This window comes from Eschrichtius robustus, chromosome 20 (assembly GCF_028021215.1).
Source record: "Eschrichtius robustus isolate mEscRob2 chromosome 20, mEscRob2.pri, whole genome shotgun sequence".
Classification (NCBI taxonomy): domain Eukaryota; kingdom Metazoa; phylum Chordata; class Mammalia; order Artiodactyla; family Eschrichtiidae; genus Eschrichtius; species Eschrichtius robustus.
The window spans coordinates 65,889,486-65,906,378 of NC_090843.1; the positions used below are offsets into that span (position 1 = coordinate 65,889,486).

The 16,893-nt window shown below is 61.1% G+C and overlaps 1 protein-coding gene across 7 annotated transcripts in view; it reads left to right on the top strand.

Annotated features, from left to right (window-relative positions):
- TOM1L2 (target of myb1 like 2 membrane trafficking protein) overlaps positions 1 to 16,893 on the top strand; it is an 81,499-nt gene that overhangs the window by 45,500 nt on the left and 19,106 nt on the right. For all 7 annotated transcript variants that reach the window (XM_068531856.1, XM_068531857.1, XM_068531858.1 and 4 more), the window contains 5 exons: positions 2,328 to 2,406; positions 6,012 to 6,161; positions 10,013 to 10,147; positions 11,342 to 11,476; positions 13,106 to 13,222. In XM_068531856.1, the coding sequence (XP_068387957.1) occupies positions 2,328 to 2,406; positions 6,012 to 6,161; positions 10,013 to 10,147; positions 11,342 to 11,476; positions 13,106 to 13,222 (616 nt within the window). The remainder of the gene's footprint in view (positions 1 to 2,327; positions 2,407 to 6,011; positions 6,162 to 10,012; positions 10,148 to 11,341; positions 11,477 to 13,105; positions 13,223 to 16,893) is intronic.

Here is a 16,893-nt window from a genome sequence, read left to right on the forward strand (position 1 = left end):
CACTGTGGACCTGAGAGGAGAGACAGGGTAGATAATCCAACGTTTGGGGCAGCTGCAACCCGAGGCCCAGCAGGCCGGGTCAGAGGTTCAGCTAAGGTTCAAGCCCTTCAGAGGCAACGCTGGCGGGAGGGGTGGAGGGCTTGGCCGCCCTGGGGGCAGCAGGTTGGGAGCCCTCTGGGAGGGGAGCTGCGGGCGACCAGCTCGGTCCTGGCAGGAGATGGGATGTGTTGGGGAGAAGGCATTTTAACCCCGCAGCCCCCGGGCTCCTTCCTGCCCGCCCCGCCCCCGGCCCCTCAGACGCTCGTGGGTCCAGCTGTCCACGTTTATTGAGCCCACGGGTGGGGCGCGGCCTCTGGAGGCCGAGGTGGGTGCTGGACGGGCGGCCGAGGCCATGGGTGCAGAAGGGAGGAAGTGGGAAGTGCGGCTGCGGGGGGTGGGGGGTGGGGGCGTCTGGACCAGAGGCCGGAAGGTGGCTCAGGCCGGCCGGCTGAGCTTTCCTCTGGGTCACCCGCCGGGCCGGGCGCTCCAGCTCCCTTTCCCATGTCGCCCGCCCCTCCGTCTGCCACACCGAGCTCCTCCCTCACCCACGGGCCTTCCTGGCGTCTCTCTGGCCCCGCTGGTCTTTTGGTTCCGTGAACCTCCCACTCTCATGCCCAGCTTGCGGGTCCCCAGGAAGCGCGGGACGTGCACACGTGTCGGAACGGAGCGTCCTCGTCCCATGGGGGCTGGAGCCCAGCCCCTCCCCCTGCCTTGTCGAGGGAGGGTCCTGGCCTCTGCTGTCGGCCTCTTCCTGAATGAGAGGAAGCCTGCTCTCTCCCTGTCCCGACGCCCCGCGGATAAGCCCCCCTTGTGTGATCCCCTCACACCCCGTATTGTACTTGGGCTCATCACAGCTCAGACTCGCGTGTTTTGATGTGTGTGGGAGGGAGTGTCTGCCTCGCCCCCAAAGCCCCGGGCCCCGAGCTCCCTGAGGCAGGCATCTGTCTTCCTTACGGCCACGTCCCCACCACCTGGACACATTCGTGAGGTAAGAGAATAAGTGGGCAAAGTCCCTGGGGACTCACGGCCTGAGGACGAAGGGGGTCGTGACCCAGGGCGACATGGGCTGCACGAGGGAGACCAATGCCAGGCTCCTGGGGAGGGGCATCCAGGTGGGGTCCAGCAGCCGCCCAGGGGTCAGCAGGCAAGGTGGGTGGATGGCAGGGCAGGAGAGAGGGACCAGGGGCCTGGGTGACCCTGGGTGGGTCTTCCCAGACCAGAGCTCGAACCTGTGTCCCCTGCATTGGCAGGCGGATTCTTAACCACTGCGCCACCAGGGAAGTCCTGGTAAATAGATTGCATTTCCAAACTGTCGGAATAGGAGGCCCCAATTTATGAACCTTCACTTTAGGAAAGACCCAGATTATGCTGGCCTGCTGATGGGTGGGCGGCAGGAGCCCACTTGTGATAGCAGAGGGTGGGGTTCCCCAGAGCGGGCCATGGGCGCCTGGGGACCCTTAGACACGGGCACTGCGCCTAGGAGATGCCCTCAGGGGCTGGCTGGAGACCCGCCTCCCAGCGTGGCTGTGGTTTCAGGAGGCATGTGTACTGGGAGCAGACAGCCGGCGTGACGGAGCTGTTGTCGGCTGGAGGCCCCTGCAGCTCTGCCTACAGGGCCCCCGGAAGCGGGCTCAGATCTGGTACCTAAAACACACAACTCCCAGGGTTTTGAGCAGACCGACTTCAGTTTTCTCAGGGAAAAAGGAGTTCCGCAGAGCCTAGAACCTGGACATCCAGGTCTGCACAGGGACCTGGCCGTTCTCGCCTGTGTTTCTCTGGCGGGTTCCCTTCAGTGAACCCACCAGCGGCAGGCTGGTTATTGTTCTGGGTAAATCATACTCGCATGTGATGTGGAATTTAAGAGGGCTGCAGCCTGTGACCTGGGGAACAGCCCCTCCTCCTCGGCCCTGGCGCCCTCCCCGGGGCGGCTCCCTCCAGGGTCCCCTGCTGGCAAAGATGTGTGCGCTGGGCATTCCTTGTCCTCTTGTAACTCACATGGCTGCATCCCCTCTGCCCTGCTCTGCAGACGACGCTAGTCTGTATCTTTGGTGCGTTAAGAGTGTCTTTATTCTTCTGTGCCGCTGCATAGTACTCCGTTGTATGGATAAACACAATTTAATTCAACCTGATTCACATTGATGGACATTTCGTTTGTTTTCAGTCTTTCACATTTACCAACAGGCGGTAGCAAGTAACCTCGTGTACATGCTAGTTGGCACGAGTGGCCCTGACTCTGTAGGCTGGGGCCTCGGTGGGATTGGCAACATCTGCATATGTCTATTCTCCAGGCCAAAGGATGCCATTCGAGCCCTGAAGAAGCGGCTCAACGGGAACCGGAACTACCGAGAGGTGATGCTGGCGCTGACGGTGAGTGCCCCCCGGCCCTCCCCCGGGGCGGGAGAGCGTCCGGGAGCCGCAGCTGGGGGACAGCCGGGAGTGAGCGCTGCTAGGGGTAGCTGTGCCTTCTGCTGCCGCCCCAGTGTTCCCACCCTCTGAGACGGGTGAGCCAGCAGGGACGCGGCACGGGCAGTGTTGTCCGGTGCAGAAGCCCAGAGCAGAGAAGCCACAGGCCTGGGCGTGGGTCCCCGGTGGCCAGCAGCCTGCTGTGAGGCACTGAGGCCAGCTGCTTCTCTAGGGCTCAGCTTCCTCCTTGTAAAAGTGCCGACTTCCACCGAGCACCTGCCCGAGACTAGGCTAGCTCTTCAGATGTTAACTCAAATGCTTCCAGAAACCTTCCCAAATAGGTTTCCTCATCCGCTTTTAACGGATGCAGAAACTGAGGCTCGGAGAGGCCCAGAGGTTTGCCCAGACTTCACAGCTAGTGAGGTGCTGACTGGATCATGGGATAAAAACTGAACATGGCCGCAGAGGGTCTAGGGAAAGTCAGCAAGTGACTCCTTTCAGGAAGGAACAGACCAGATTTTTGCCCATCTTTCAGATGTCAGAAAATTAAAAGGGACAACTTCAGGTGTTATTTCTGTCTTGAAATCTAACATTTTTTCAAATGTGGCAAAAACCAGGCCACGACATGTTCCTCTAATAGAAACTGTAACAGGTCAGCACGTGGACCTCCCTGTAGGGTTGAGTAGTGGGTTGTTTATCCAAAACAGCCATAACATGTTCCTTTTAAAGCAGGGAAACTGTTTGGATTTCTTGCCCAAGTGAAAACCCAAGACTTATTAGAGTTCCCTGCCAGGGAATTGGGATTTGAATAATGAGAAAAAGACCAGTTGAGAAATAGGGAGTTGAAAGCTTTTGTTTTTTCCTCAGAGTTTCAACCGCAGCTTTCACTAAACCCAGAGTGATACCCAAAATGAACTGTTTTCAGTAACAAAAATCACCAGGGACGGGCAAAACTCATGAACTCTTAGCACGCAGGCCATTTTCCTGGCATCTAACACCTCCCGCTCCATGCCCAGCGTCGTGGTAGCTGCCTGGGGTGGAGATCTCTCCACTGTGGGCCCTGCCATTCCTTCCTTCCTGTAGTAGAGCATGAGGGCCACCATTTAGTGTTTCCTTAAGTCTTACATTTAAGTCTTTAGACCGTTTCAAATTAATTTTTGTGACTGGTGTAAGATAGAGGTCCAGTTTCATTCTTTTGCATGTGACTATCTAGTTTTCCCAACATCATTTATTGAAGAGACTGTCCTTTCCCCATTGAGCATTCTTGGCTCCCTTGTCAAATGTTAGTTGACAGTATATGTGAGGGTTTATTTCTGGGCTCTCAGGTCTGTTCCATTGGTCTGTGTGTCTATTTTTATGCTAATACCACACTGTTTTGTTTACTATAGCTTCATAATATAGTTTGAAATCAGGAAGTGTGATGTCTCCCACTTTGGTCTTCTTTCTCAGGATTGTTTTGGCTGTTCAGGGTCTTTTATGGTTCCATATGCATTTTAGGATTGTTTTTTCTGTTTCTGTGAAATCTGTAGATGGCTTTGGGTACTGTGGACATTTTAACAGTATTAATTCTTCTGATCCAAGGACATGGGATACCTTTCCATTTACTTGTGTCTTTACTTTCTCTTACCAATGTCTTGTAATTTTCAGGGCACAGATCTTTCACCACATTGGTTAGATTTATTCCTAAGTATTTGTTTATTTTGATGTGGTCAGGCCTTTGCTGCAAATCCTGTGATGGCTTTGGGAGATTTGTGAAAGGTGCAGACCCGTTTTTCGTCCGCTGGAGGCCCAGCCTGGCACACACTGCCCGGGCTCATGTCTACTCTCGTGGCTTCTCTGTCTTGTCCTTGAACTAAATAACCCTGTTCATCCATCACAGTCCTCCCGCTTCCTGAGGGCCTTTTAACTTCATATCTGCCCCCACCAAGGGGAGTTGGTCAGAGGTCTGGGGCTTCCTGCTCAGGCATTAGTGTGGTTCTGATTGCTTGGAGGCGCCGTTTGCCTACTCCGCGGGCCTTAGCTGCATTCAGGAAAATTCCCACCGTGCTTCAGGCCCAACAACCCACAGCGACAGATTTGCCTTTCTGGCAGAGCAGCCTGCAGCGGGCTTGCCAGCCGGGGGGCTCTTCCACAGCTCCTGCTCTGCCGGGCGGCCCCACTGCCTCTGTCCAGGGCATTTTAAGGACCGAATGAGGGAACGAGAGCGTGGCAGAGGTTGCCTGTCGTCTGAGGCACTCACTGATCTTGGAGGAGGGTGGCCCTGCGCCTCAGGGCGGGCGGAGGCTTAGAGGAGGCTGCAGGGGGTCCCGTCCTGCTTCTGGCCTGACCAGCAATTTGTACCTACACCCCTTTCTTCACCTTCTAAGCCTTTTAACTCTGAAAAAAAAAAGGGGATAACAACCTCCACATAAAAAGGGTGAATGAGTTGTGAGGATGGAGTGAAATTACGTACGACGTGAAAGGGTCTCCCCTGGGTCAGCCATGCAGTCGCGTCCTAACATCACTGTTAGGAACTTTCTCCGTGACCGAGCTTTTGTCCAGGGAAAGCCCCGTTGTCCGACCCTAGCCCCGGGGAGTGGCTGCATGGGGTCACCAGTGGTCAGTTAGTTTAGGCGAATGAGGACAAGCAAGGCGGCCAGCAGTGTCCCCTGATGCTGGTGACGTCCTTCCGTGGAGGCAGCCCCCACCAGCCAGCTGTGGCCTGAGTGCCAGCGTGGGAGGGGCCAGCTCATCGTCCGGGTCAGGGGGTTTCCAGAGAGCTACCGGGTCCGGAGAGCTGCCTGCGAGGCTGGAGGGACCCTCCAGTGGGTGCTGTGAGCTCAAGGCCCCTCGCTCGTGCGGTGGGGGCCCAGGACAGTAACCCCATGACACGTCCTCCTGCACTGGCCCGCCAGGCAGGTCTGCGCCTCAGACACGCTCACCCTAACTGCAGCCCTGCAGCGGGGCACTCGCACCCACTTTGCAGGCGGGGAAGCTGAGCTCAGGCAGACTGGCCCTGAAAGCGGACCTGAGATTCAAGCCCGCGCTGGCCATTGGTCAGAACCCACAAGCGCTGTGCTTTTCTAGTGGCCGAGGCCTGTGTAACTTATTTTTCCGGACGAGGAAGGAGGGGCAGAGTTGATTCAAATGTGGCCAAGGCCACAAACCGCGTATGGGGGTGGGAGACCCGGGTCACTGCCGGTCTCAGTTGTGGAAGCAGGGTTGTGCGGCCATGTGGGGCATTCCCCTCCTCACGACCAGGCCCAGTAACTCACCAGCAGTGCAGGCTGCTCCAGTGGCCTCCACCCGGGAGGGCCTACGTCCACCGGCTGTCGCCACCAACCCAGAGGCTCGTTTCCAGGGATGCTTGGTCGTTTTGACCCCGCTGAGACCCCAGTACCCTTCTCGTGCGGATCCGGTGCCGCCCGACTGCTGTGCAGGCCCAGAGACCCCAGCCAGCAAGGGGCCACCTGTGTCCTGCCGGATTGCCTGTGGAGGAGCCTGTCGGCAGGATGGTCGGCAGTGGGGAGAGGGGGCAGCGTCTCCTTGGCCCCTGGGGGTGACCTCTGTTTCCATCCCGCCCACATCAGGTGCTGGAGACGTGCGTGAAGAACTGTGGCCACCGCTTCCACGTCCTCGTGGCCAACCGGGATTTCATCGACGGCGTCCTGGTCAAAATCATCTCTCCCAAGAGCAACCCCCCGACCATCGTGCAGGACAAGGTGCTGGCTCTCATCCAGGTGGGTCGGCGGCTCCCCTCGGCTCGTCCGTGGGGAGAGAGGAAGGCGGGGCCTCCCATCAGCAAGTCCTCAACGCTTCCCCATCATTTGGAGGAAAGAATGGGTGCTTCTGGGTTTAAATATTTGTTGAGAAGCACTTGTTTTTTACCCTCATCCCGCTGAGATGACACCCTCAGCGGTGGCTCTCCTGGCCGTCGCTGGCTGTGTCCGGGTGCCTGGCCCTCGGCTGCCTATGGGGGACAGGCCTGGAGCCTAACGGAGCCACGTGCCGGGGCCACGTGCCACAGGGCGGGGCCAACTCTGGTGTCGTGGGGATGGTGTTCAGGATTCACTGAGGACGTGACAATTCTGTTGAACCCTGAGGGGTGATAAGCTGGGTGGAAAGGTCAGAGTGCAAGGGGCGTGGCAGAGAGAGAGCAGTGTGTGCAAAGGCCTGGAGCATCGAGAGCACAGGTGACACTTTGGGACGTGTTCGTTATTCACTGTCCTGTAACAAATTGCCCCAAACTTAGCAGCTTAGAGCAACAGACGTTTATTACCTCCTAATTTGTGTGGACCAGGGGTTCAGGAACAGCTTAGCTGGGCGGTTCTCGGGAGGGTGCGGTCAGGGTGTCGGCCGGGGCCACCTCCTCCGAAGGCTCGGCTGGGGCTGGAGGAGCCGCCTCCAGGCTGCTCCCACGCAGCGCCCCCCCGCCAGCGGCCCCCCCCCCCCCCGCCAGCAGCAGGTGTCCTAGTGTCCCACGTCCTCGCCGTCATCTTCCTCGTAGCCCGTCTGACGGGTGCACAGAGGTTTTGCGTCCCGTCGGCCTTTTTAAACCAGTCTTGGAAAGGAGGTGATGTTATTTCCATGTTGAATATGCTTTTAAAATGAAAAGTTACGGTCTGATGATCCCCTGGGAGGGCAAGGGCTGCAGCTTTTCCGAAGTCTCCCGTGCCTGTGGGGACACAGGTGCTGGAGTTTGCACGGCCCCCTCGCTCCCCACCCACCGTCCCTCTGGCGCCTTCCTAGAAGGCTGACCCCAGGCATCGTGGTCCCAGGGTGGCCCACAGAGCTGGCGTTTCCAGTGCACGTTTGCCGCCGTCTGGGCCGCTGTGAAGTCAGGATGCCCGTCCCTCCCCCCTCCCCTCCACCCCTAATCCCTCCATTCAGCCAGGCAGCCGTGTCCTCTGGCTGCCCTCCTGCCGCCCCACCTCCCCGGGCCGCACGGAAAGACACCCCCTCAGGCTCGTGTGCTCGAGGGGCCCTGCCCTTCAAGAGGCCAGCGTGCCAGATGCAGCAGGCCCTTCTGGAAGGGACAGGGCTCCCGGTGGCCCGGGAGGAGGGGGCCCATCCAGAGGGCGGGCCTCCCGTGACGTCCCCTTTGTGGGACATCCCCCCACTCTGTGCCACCCTCAGCCCCTCCCTGGGGTTGTTCCGGGACAGAAGGGACATGGTTCTGGTGGAGGGACCTCATCCCTGCCTCCCGCACTCCCCCCACAGTAGAGTCTAAAAATTCTCTTTCTTTCCACTGAAGAGGGGAGCTGATGGCGGGGGGTGGGAGGGGCCGGGGGGGCCGTGTTCTCAGGAGGTGGCAGGGAGCCGGTGGCCGGGCTTGCAGCAGATTCTGTGGATGGGCAGCTCCCGAGACCCTGTCCCTGTGAGTGAGAAAGCCCAGGAGCACGAGCAGGACGGGACAGCAGCCTCCTTTTGTCCAGGGAGCGGAACCCATTGTTTAAATCAGCGATTGTTTATTGATCTGAAATTGGATGATTTAAAACTTGGTCGAAACTTGAGGGGTCTGGAACAAATGGCTCATGTCTGCATAAGGCTTTAGCCCGTTCTTTGGTGTGCGATCCGGGGGAAGGGAGATCGGAACGCCCTCTGGGCCTTCCAACCCCTGACACGTGGGCACAGGCGGGCGGGCGGGCGGGCGGGGCGGGGCGTAGGGCAGAGGCGGGCGCTGTGATGTTGACCCGCAGCTCCCAGGACAGGCCCTCTGCTGTGACAGCACCCGCCCTGCCGCTCCCTGGCTTCTCGTGGGGAAGCAGACCTCCCGAGGCCGCGGCCCCCGGGGCAGGGTCGTGATTCTCAGCGGGGCCAGCCGTCTAGAGGGGCTCCTGCGCTGTCACCATCGCCTCAGTCCGCTGGCCGCCTGCGTGGCCATCCTCCCCTGTCCCTGCAGCAGGAAGCTTCGCATCGGTGAGGCCACGTTCGCTCTGACTTGACAAATGCTGTCTGACTGCCTTCTCTGTGCCCCGGGAGACTCGGCGGGTGGGGGGCACAGGTGTGGGCACCGGCCTGGAAGGTGCCCGAGGCACACGGCATCTCCCGCCCTGTGCTTCCCCCCAGGGTGCCGGCGTCAGGGGCGTGGTCAGGAGAGAGCACTGCCGTGGACACAGACTCTGCCAGCAGCCCCGCACCCAGACTGCACGGGGGCCCCGCCCAGGACGGGGGCGATTAGCCAGGACTGCTTGGTTGGTTAAATAGCAGGTGCCAACCCCAGCTGCGTAGGCGAAGAGCGGTGGCGGTCATGACAAGGCAGGCTCCCCAGAACCCCGGGATGATGGCCAGGGAGGGGACAGACCTTCTCCTGAGTGTCCACGCCGTCCCAGCAGGCAGGCTCTCCCTGCTCCCTGGTCCGGGCTGGCATGTGGGTGAGACCCAGGGCCCACCTCTACCCACAGAGCAGCCCAGCCCTCCGAGGGCCCCGGGCCAGGCTCCTGGAGCAGGAGACCTGACTGGTCAGCTGGGCATGCGTACCCCCTGCGGGGCCGTCCACGGGGCCTGCTGATAGCTGCTGGGCAGGTGCCCAAGAAGTGTCCGCCGACTGGAGAGAACAGTCGTGGTCTTCTTATGTCAGACCTGGTGCGGGTGGAAGGCGGCATAAGTTAAAAGGGCTCCCCTGGAGCTGTTGTCCTCCCGCAGCAACGAAGGCCGGAGGCGGCTCCAGGAGGAGCTGACTGCCACGCCTGCTTCTCCCCGCCTCCCCTCGGGCTGTGAAACGCGCCCCCCCACCAGCGTCCGGGAGGAGGTGTGACCACGAGGGGCTGTCCTGACGCGGGGACAAGTCCCTGCATGTGCAAGTTGGATGAGCGGGCCCCGGGAGGCCGGGCTCACGGCAGGGTTTGTGGTCCGTGAGATGCAGCGGCCGAACTGAAGGAGGCTTTTTGGAAACTGCTCTCTTGGTCAGAGATGGGGGCCAGCAGCTGGGCCCTGAGACAGCGACAGAGCTGCCGACAGAACGGCTTTCCTCCTCCTCTGGGCCCCTCTTGGGGGGGTGCCCTTTGGAGGCACTTCTTGTTTTGATACCTTCTAAAACTTCCAAAGAACAGAATTTAAAAATAAATTTTGACCGTTCCTTGAATCAGAGACGAGCGACAGCCTATTGAAATATGTGTTCCTTCCTCCCCGTGTTGTGTCTTACGTAACGGACCCTAGTGGCCGAGCTTCCCAGCGGACTGTCCCACACGGCGCCTGTCTGCCGACGCTGTGAGTAGCGCAGGTGCTCCTGCCCTGGCCGCAGTCACCTCGCCCGTCAGGGCGGCCGGGCAGCGTGGATCCCGGCTCCCTGACCTACTAGGGTCAGCCTGGACTTTCACGCGTGGAGCGTGGAGGCCACGCCGCTGTCCCCGCACGTCCTGCGGGCGCGGCCTCTCCAGCCGCACGTTGCCGGGCACATCTCCTGGGCTCAGCCCCGTGCTTCGGTGCGGTTGCTCCGTCTCCGCTCTAGGATGTGCCCCACGCTGGGCAGAGTGCTGTGCTTTGCTCTCGTTCGTGCTCAGCCTGGTGGCGCTGGCAGGAAGGAGCAGCGTGGCTGGGCGGCAGCCCTGAGCGCCCCGGCGCCCCTAACAGGCCCCCTCCTCCCCTCCAGGCGTGGGCCGACGCCTTCCGGAGCAGCCCTGACCTCACGGGCGTCGTGCACGCGTACGAGGAGCTGAAGAGGAAGGGCATGGAGTTCCCCATGGCCAGCCTGGACGCGCTGTCCCCGATACACACACCCCAGCGGGTGAGCCTCGGCGGCCGGCGCGTCCCCGAGGGCCTGTTGCAGAGACAGCCTCTGAATTATTCAGCTCGTCCTCAGCCTCCTTAGGGCTCCAGGGCGTTTCTTGTTGATAACGAGCGGGTGCGGGAGAGAGACAGCTGGTGGCTGGTGGCTCAGGGACCGCCCCCCCCCCCCCCCCCCAGTTTTCACCCCGACTGTGGGAGAAGGTGACAAAGGAGCAGTGCGGACGCTGTCATGGAGATGGCCGCTAGGGTGGAGCCGTCCTGGGAGGGTCCCGGCACCTGCTCTCCCGAGCCCAGGCGTCTGGTGTGGGGACCGCATCTCCCCAGGGCGGCCGGAGCAGCCCCACCTCCACATCGGCAACGCCGACGGGCTGGCGGGGTCCCTGCTCCTGGGTTTTTCAACGGGACGAGTCAAGTGGATCTAAAATTTACTTTGGGCTGTGAGTGGTCACGCTTGACTCCCGCCAGCCTTGGGATGCAAAGCCCCGGGAGGGCCCGCTGAGGGCGCTCCCACATGCTGGCGGCTTCAGGAGGGAAGGTGCCCAGGCAACGCCGTCCTTCCTCTTCGGGGGCAGCCAGGCCCTCTCCTGCCCCGGGAGAGCCAGAGGCTCAGGATCTGGGAGAGGCGCCCACCCCAGCTCCCTCTGCCACGGCCCTGTTTGTCCATCTCTGAGGGACAGTGCCGTGCAGGCCTCCCGCCTGGGCACAGCTCACGTTCAAGGGGCCACGAGGTGCCCAGAGGGAAGCACAAGGACTTGGGCTTTCCTAGCGTTTCTCTCACGTGATCCCTCCAAGCCACTTGCTGCACTTCGTGGAGTAAACAAGCCTGTTTTATTCTCCGAATTGTGACACAGAGCAGTGTGCTGGTTCCTGCAGTTACGAAGAACGTTCAGTAAATTGCATCATTACTCTTTATATTAGTCCACTTATAAAGGCCAAAAAGTAACCTTCTGGTGCCAAACGGGGATTCCTGATTAGAAAACTTACTAGCAGGCCCTCCCCTCCGATCCCGAGGTGGTCCTAACGGTGGGAGGGTGGCCAGAGCCCTCACAGGCTGCGCTGGGGGCTGCCTCTCTGGCCTGCCTCGGTGTCTGTGAGGTTCGTGGAGGGAGGAGAGGTGGTGGGGGGCGGGGGCAGTGCCAGGCCACTGCCCAGGCGGCCCAGGCGGACAGAAGGCTTTGTCGTTGCCGTGCAGAGCGTCCCGGAGGTGGACCCAGCCACCGCCATGCCCAGGTCCCAGTCGCAGCCGAGGACGAGCAGCGGTTCCTCCTCGGCGCCGCAGGCTCCGGCTCTGAGCGCTGCGGGCCCCATCACGGCCAATTCAGAGCAGGTACGTGCACGCTTTGGGGCCACAGGCGCGCCGGCCGCTGCCCTCGGTCTCCCAGGAGACAGAGGAGGCCTCCCCAGACGGGCCCTGTGAAGGGTGTTGGCGACACGGATGCAAGTGCCCGGCCCTCCTGAGGGCGCACTGTCGAGGGCGGTGGTCACTCGAGGTGGGAGGTGGGGGGCTCGGGGCACAGCAGGTGGGTGGGGCGGGGGCGGGGCTGGCGAGAATCACAGCAGGAGGTGAGGCCAAAAGCCCAGGACCGGAGCGAGCGGAGTTGTGAAGGGCCTCGGGTGTCCCTCAGAGAGGTTTAGACTTATCCTGCGAGAAGGCAGCCTGGGCCAGGGCGGAGCCTGCAGGAAGGACCAAGTCCTGCTGCGTCCCGAGCAACGCCCAGTCTCCCCGAGTTATTTCCTGGGGAGCTAATGCTGCCTCAATGCCAACCTGGATTCTTTTGGAGGAGTCTGGAGACGAGTCTTTAGACGAATCTATAGAATTTCCATTAGTTAAAAAGTGAGCATTGGTCAGACTTGAAAGAAAATCTATCCACTGTTTCTGTTTTTTAAATTCTCATTTATTATTTGTGACAGTGTCATGTTATGGAACCTCATTTAAACAGCGGGCTCAAGCGATTGTGTCCAGTTAGCAGAGTGTGTGCTCGTTTCCGCTCTGGGGGCCCCGAGGAGGGGGCGGCCGGGCAGGTGGGGGGCTGGGATCGGACAGGCCTGGGCTCAGTCCGCTGCTCCCGGTGAGGCTTCAGCCGGGTCGCTTAACCTCGGTCTCCTGTCAGTAGACCGGGCGGCGGTCCTTCTCTCCTGCCCACCGGGCGTCATGGGCCGGCTGGGCAGCGGCATGAAGGCCCCTGGGATCCCCGGAGTGGGGAGGAGGTGGAGGCCGCAGCTGAAACTAGCTCTGCCCCTCCTGGGCCCCCGCCACAGCCGGCACCAGGCCTCCCAGGCGGCCCTGGGAAGAGGGAAGGCGGACGCGTTTGCAGTTGGACGGCCACCGAGACCCTCCCCTGATTGGCCGTCTGCGCGGGGGGGAGCTCGGGAGCGGTCGGAAGGAGGGTCTGGGATGGGCGAGGGGACACGGGCAGGACGAGAGGGGGCTGAATGCGGTGAAGAGAGAAGGCAGACCCAACTGGGCAGTGCGGGGTGTGCCCCTGGATGGCCACGGCTGGCCTGTGAGGTCACCTTTGCACAGGTGAGGACACAGGCTCAGAGAGCTGTCCCTGCTGCGGGAGAGGCAGCCCGGGTCCTGGCTTTGGGGAGCTCTGTGGGGCTGGCAGTTGGGACAGGCACCCCTGGATGGGGAGCGGGTGGAGAAGGCACGGCTCAGGGGCCGCTGTGCTTGGAGCCTCGATTCCGGGCCAGAGCCTGCAACTGTGAGGTTCCTAGTCGAGGACCCCAGACCCGCAGGGGCCTTGGGGGCCACGCTCTCCACCACGTGAAGGAGCAGAAACGGGGCCTGAGAGGCTCACTTCCCCACGCTCCGACCCGGCACTGCCCCCGCATCCCGGGGCTCCCAGCTGCCAGCTGCCGGCGCCCCCTGTGCGCAGACGCAGACGGAGCCGGGCCGCGTCCACCTGGTGCAGGCTCACTGACCCCGTCCCCGCGCCTCCCCCGGCCCCCACAGATCGCCAGGCTGCGGAGCGAACTGGACGTCGTTCGGGGAAACACAAAGGTCATGTCCGAGATGCTAACGGAGATGGTCCCCGGGCAGGAGGACTCGTCCGATCTGGAGCTGCTGCAGGTGAGGGCCAGGGACACACGGGGGCGGGCGGGATGGGGTTCGGGGCCCGTCCTCTAGAGGGACCGAGTCCGAGGAGGCCCGCATCCAGCCCACGCATCCCGGAGGCGGTCAGAGGCCAGTCCCAGGTGCTCTCTTCTTTATCCTCCTTAAAAAGGTTTCTTCCTCATTGTAAAATGCCAGTTGCAAAATACGTGCCCATCGAAAGAAAAAGGAAGTACAAAGAAGAAAATAGTTTTCTTTAACCCCAGCATCCGCAGATAAGCACTGTCGGTGTTCTGATGTATTTTCTTTCAGACATTTTTTCCATGTTTATTTCAGATGGGGTTGAGGTGATATCAGGTGTATGATTTTATGTGTCGCTTTGTTCACCCAACATGACGTCACAAACACGCAGGGACCGCTAGCTGTTCCTGCTCGTGGGAGCCGCTTCTGAGACTTCTGGGGTGAAGCTGAGGGTCCCCGGCCAGGGTGGCCCACGTCCTGGCTCCGGAGGCTCTGTGGCTCACCGGCCACCTGCAGGTCTGGGAGCCAGGCGGAAAGGGGTCCAGGAGCAGAGCTGGCCTGCAGGGTTCCTGCCCCAGGTCCGCCAGGCCCAGAGCTGGCGCCCAGCTCTCCTGACACCGTCTCAGAGACTCTGGCATCGGTGGGAAGTGGCAGCGGCCCCGCCCGCAGAAGCAGCACCTCCCGGAGGGTGGAGAGGACGCCGTGAAATGTGAGGGCCAGCGGGGAGCACCTCCCACGCCTGCCCCTTGGGGCGGCCGGTCTTGGTCCCCTGAGGGCCACACTGGCTGCTGTCCTCCAGGAGGGCGTGCTTCCCAGGTGGCCTGGTCCCAAGCAGCTGCTTGCCGTGCCCTCTTCCGGCCCCTAAGGGGGTGGGGGTGAGGGTGGGGGTGGGGGAGACCTGCCCAAGGTGTGGGCTGTGGTCCCCGCTCTGGAGGAGCTCACAGCGGGCAGCCTACCTACCTGGGCCCGGGCCCTCCGGCTGCTCTGGACGCCGAGCGACCAGTGCCCGCAGCAGCCCAGCTCCAGGCGCGCCATCAGTGCCGCGTCGGCCTCCAGCTGCGGTCTGCGGGGTTCTTCCAGGCGTTACCCAAGGCGCAGGAATCTGAGATCAGTCCAGGAACAGTGCAGGAACTGAGGGGCCTCTTGAGGCAGCTTTGTGCTGTGTCAGCACCAGAATTCTTGCTGACAGGGGTTTGCAGTGGACAGAGCTGAGTTCCTGGTAGCAGGCGTAGCAGAACAAAGCCAGCCCTGCGGACAGCCAGGGCCAACCAGACAGCACACACCTCTGCATGTGCGTGTGTGTGCAAACAAGCCCATCAGCCAAGACAAACAGAACCTGATCTCCTGGCGTCAGCTCACAGTTTTCAAAAATAGGTTGCTTCCCGTGACGTTTCCCTTCCCTCTGTCTGGTTCCAACTCCAAGCCTACCGACCTCGCTGCTATCTTACACGTCAAACAGAGAGAATGGTTCTGGGTGCCAGTGGGAGGCTGTCCTTTCGGCACAAGAGACTCGGGAGCCGTCAGGTCTGTGAGCAGACACGGCTGTCCTGGCCGCTGGCCTCGCTCCTTGAGCCAGCCGGGCAGGGTCTCCCAGGGGTCGGGGCTGCACGTGGGAAAGCGCCACGGTCTGCTTGGAAAGGGATGGGATCAGACTGTGCCCCGGGACCCCTCACTCGAGCTGGAGGGTGGCCAGAATGCTCAGGGCAGAAGCTACCCAGAGCTCAAAGGGGAAATAAATGCATTTGTCACCAGCCCAAGTGTTCACGCCCACAGGAGCTGCTGCGGATTTGAGTGTGAACTGCTGGGAGGAAATGGGAAGCGGGAAACGGGAGGTGTCGGTGGGAGGGCGCGCCGCTGCGGCGGCCGACCAGCATCCTGGCCGGCTGCGTCCGGATGGCTTCCTGTGCTTCGCACAGGACTTGCAGGTGTGGCCTCAGCCGCTGGCCCGCAGAGTGGCAGGAACTCGGGCAGGGTGGGCGAGGGGGGGCGGGGCCCCAGAGGGAGCACAGCAGCTTCCCTCTCTGGGCTGGGAGAGACCTGGGAGGCGGCTTGTCCAGCCCCACCCTGTGCTGATCCCTGGTGCCGCCTTGTTTCTGAACATCCTCAGCAACAGGCCCGCCTCCAAACACATGACCTGGATAGGCTTTGGGAAGCAGCACGACAGGGCAGGAAGAGCCGCGCCTTAGGGATCCCTGGCTTCACCTCTGGGCCTGGCCGCTGATGAGCTGGGTGACTCGGAGCCTGGAGTAATCTCTCCCCGTGGGACGGTTGGGAAGCGGCTGATGGAAGCCCGTCCACACCGTGCCTGCAGCCCCGGTCTGTCTGCTCCACCCGCTGGAGCAGACACAAGTTCCTCCCTCACCTAGCAGGTCCTTCCGTGCTTGCAGGCTGTCGACCGCCCTCCCTCGGGTGTCCCGGTGGTTCTGAGCAGGGGGCAGCGCTGGGGAACCTGCAGCCTCCATCTCCCTCCCTCACGGGCTGTCCAGCCGCGTCTTCCCTGTCCTGAGGCTCTGCGTCTCTGTCTGCTGGAGCTTATGCCCTTGGCTGCACCTGGGAGTCCGGCCTTGGGAATCTTTAAAGCTCCCGATGCCGGCGGCCGTGCCCCCGCCGCCCCCAGATCAGCCTCTCCAGCTCTGTCTGCAGTTAGTGATAACGCGTGATTAATCCAGTGACGCCCAGGATGGGCGTCCTTCACGGCCATCCCTCAGCTGACGAAGGAGGCCCATCCCACATTGTGTCTTCAAGTAGCAGATGGTTTAGCCCCTCTCGCTTCTTGCCTCTCATTTCAACAAAAACCAGGAGGGCCAGGACCATTTCCTATAGAGAAATCTAGTTTATTCTATGTGTTCAGCTTCATTATTTCCCCCTTTTTCTTCAACAAAGACTCTGTCTCCCTCCTGTCTCCTTTGCAGCTGTAGAAAGCAGATCTTCAGGGCCTTACTCCCTGCTCCTTAGAACTTGGAGAGGGTTCAGAGGAGACCCAGAAAGATGATTAAAAGATTGTTTTGCAAGGTGGGGAGGAGAATGTCCCTTGAAGAAAAGATACAGGCATTGGGATGAATTAGACAGAAAAAGGACATTTTACAAAGTCTTCTGGTGGATGGAGGGCTTTTGCACCAAGAGCAGTGACCAGCCGCCCTCCCCTCTGTTGAGAACCAGACCCCAGAGGCCAGACTGAGACCGCCTGCGTTTAGGAAGTTCCTGTCCCAGCTGTTGCCAGGCGGGAAGGGCAAGCCGGGCAGGCTCTGGCTGTCCACGGCTCAGGACCAGAAGAAGGTGCCTGTCCGGGTGGTTTGGAGGCAGGTAGGGTCTGCCTGCTGGTGACCGCGTGGAGGGCCCGCAGGCAGCCAGTGGGTGTCTGTGGTGGCACAGATCTTCATGCTCTGGTCCTCCTCTCCCGTGCAATCTCTTCTCGTTTCTTCCTGTTTAATTTTTTTAAGACAGTAACTTAAAAGGTTGAAGCAAGGAGAAGATGAAACCTCCTCTCTGCAGAGACCCCTGGAGACCCCTGATCCGGGCCATGTTTAGGCGAAGCTCCGTGGGGGATCCCCGGGTGCCAACCCAGGCGTAGAGCACACGAGGCCCTGCCAGCGGGTGGGGGATGTCCCACCCCCCTCTGCCCCAGCTGAAGGCCACGGGAGCCAGACCCCAGTGCACGGCCTTGGGCC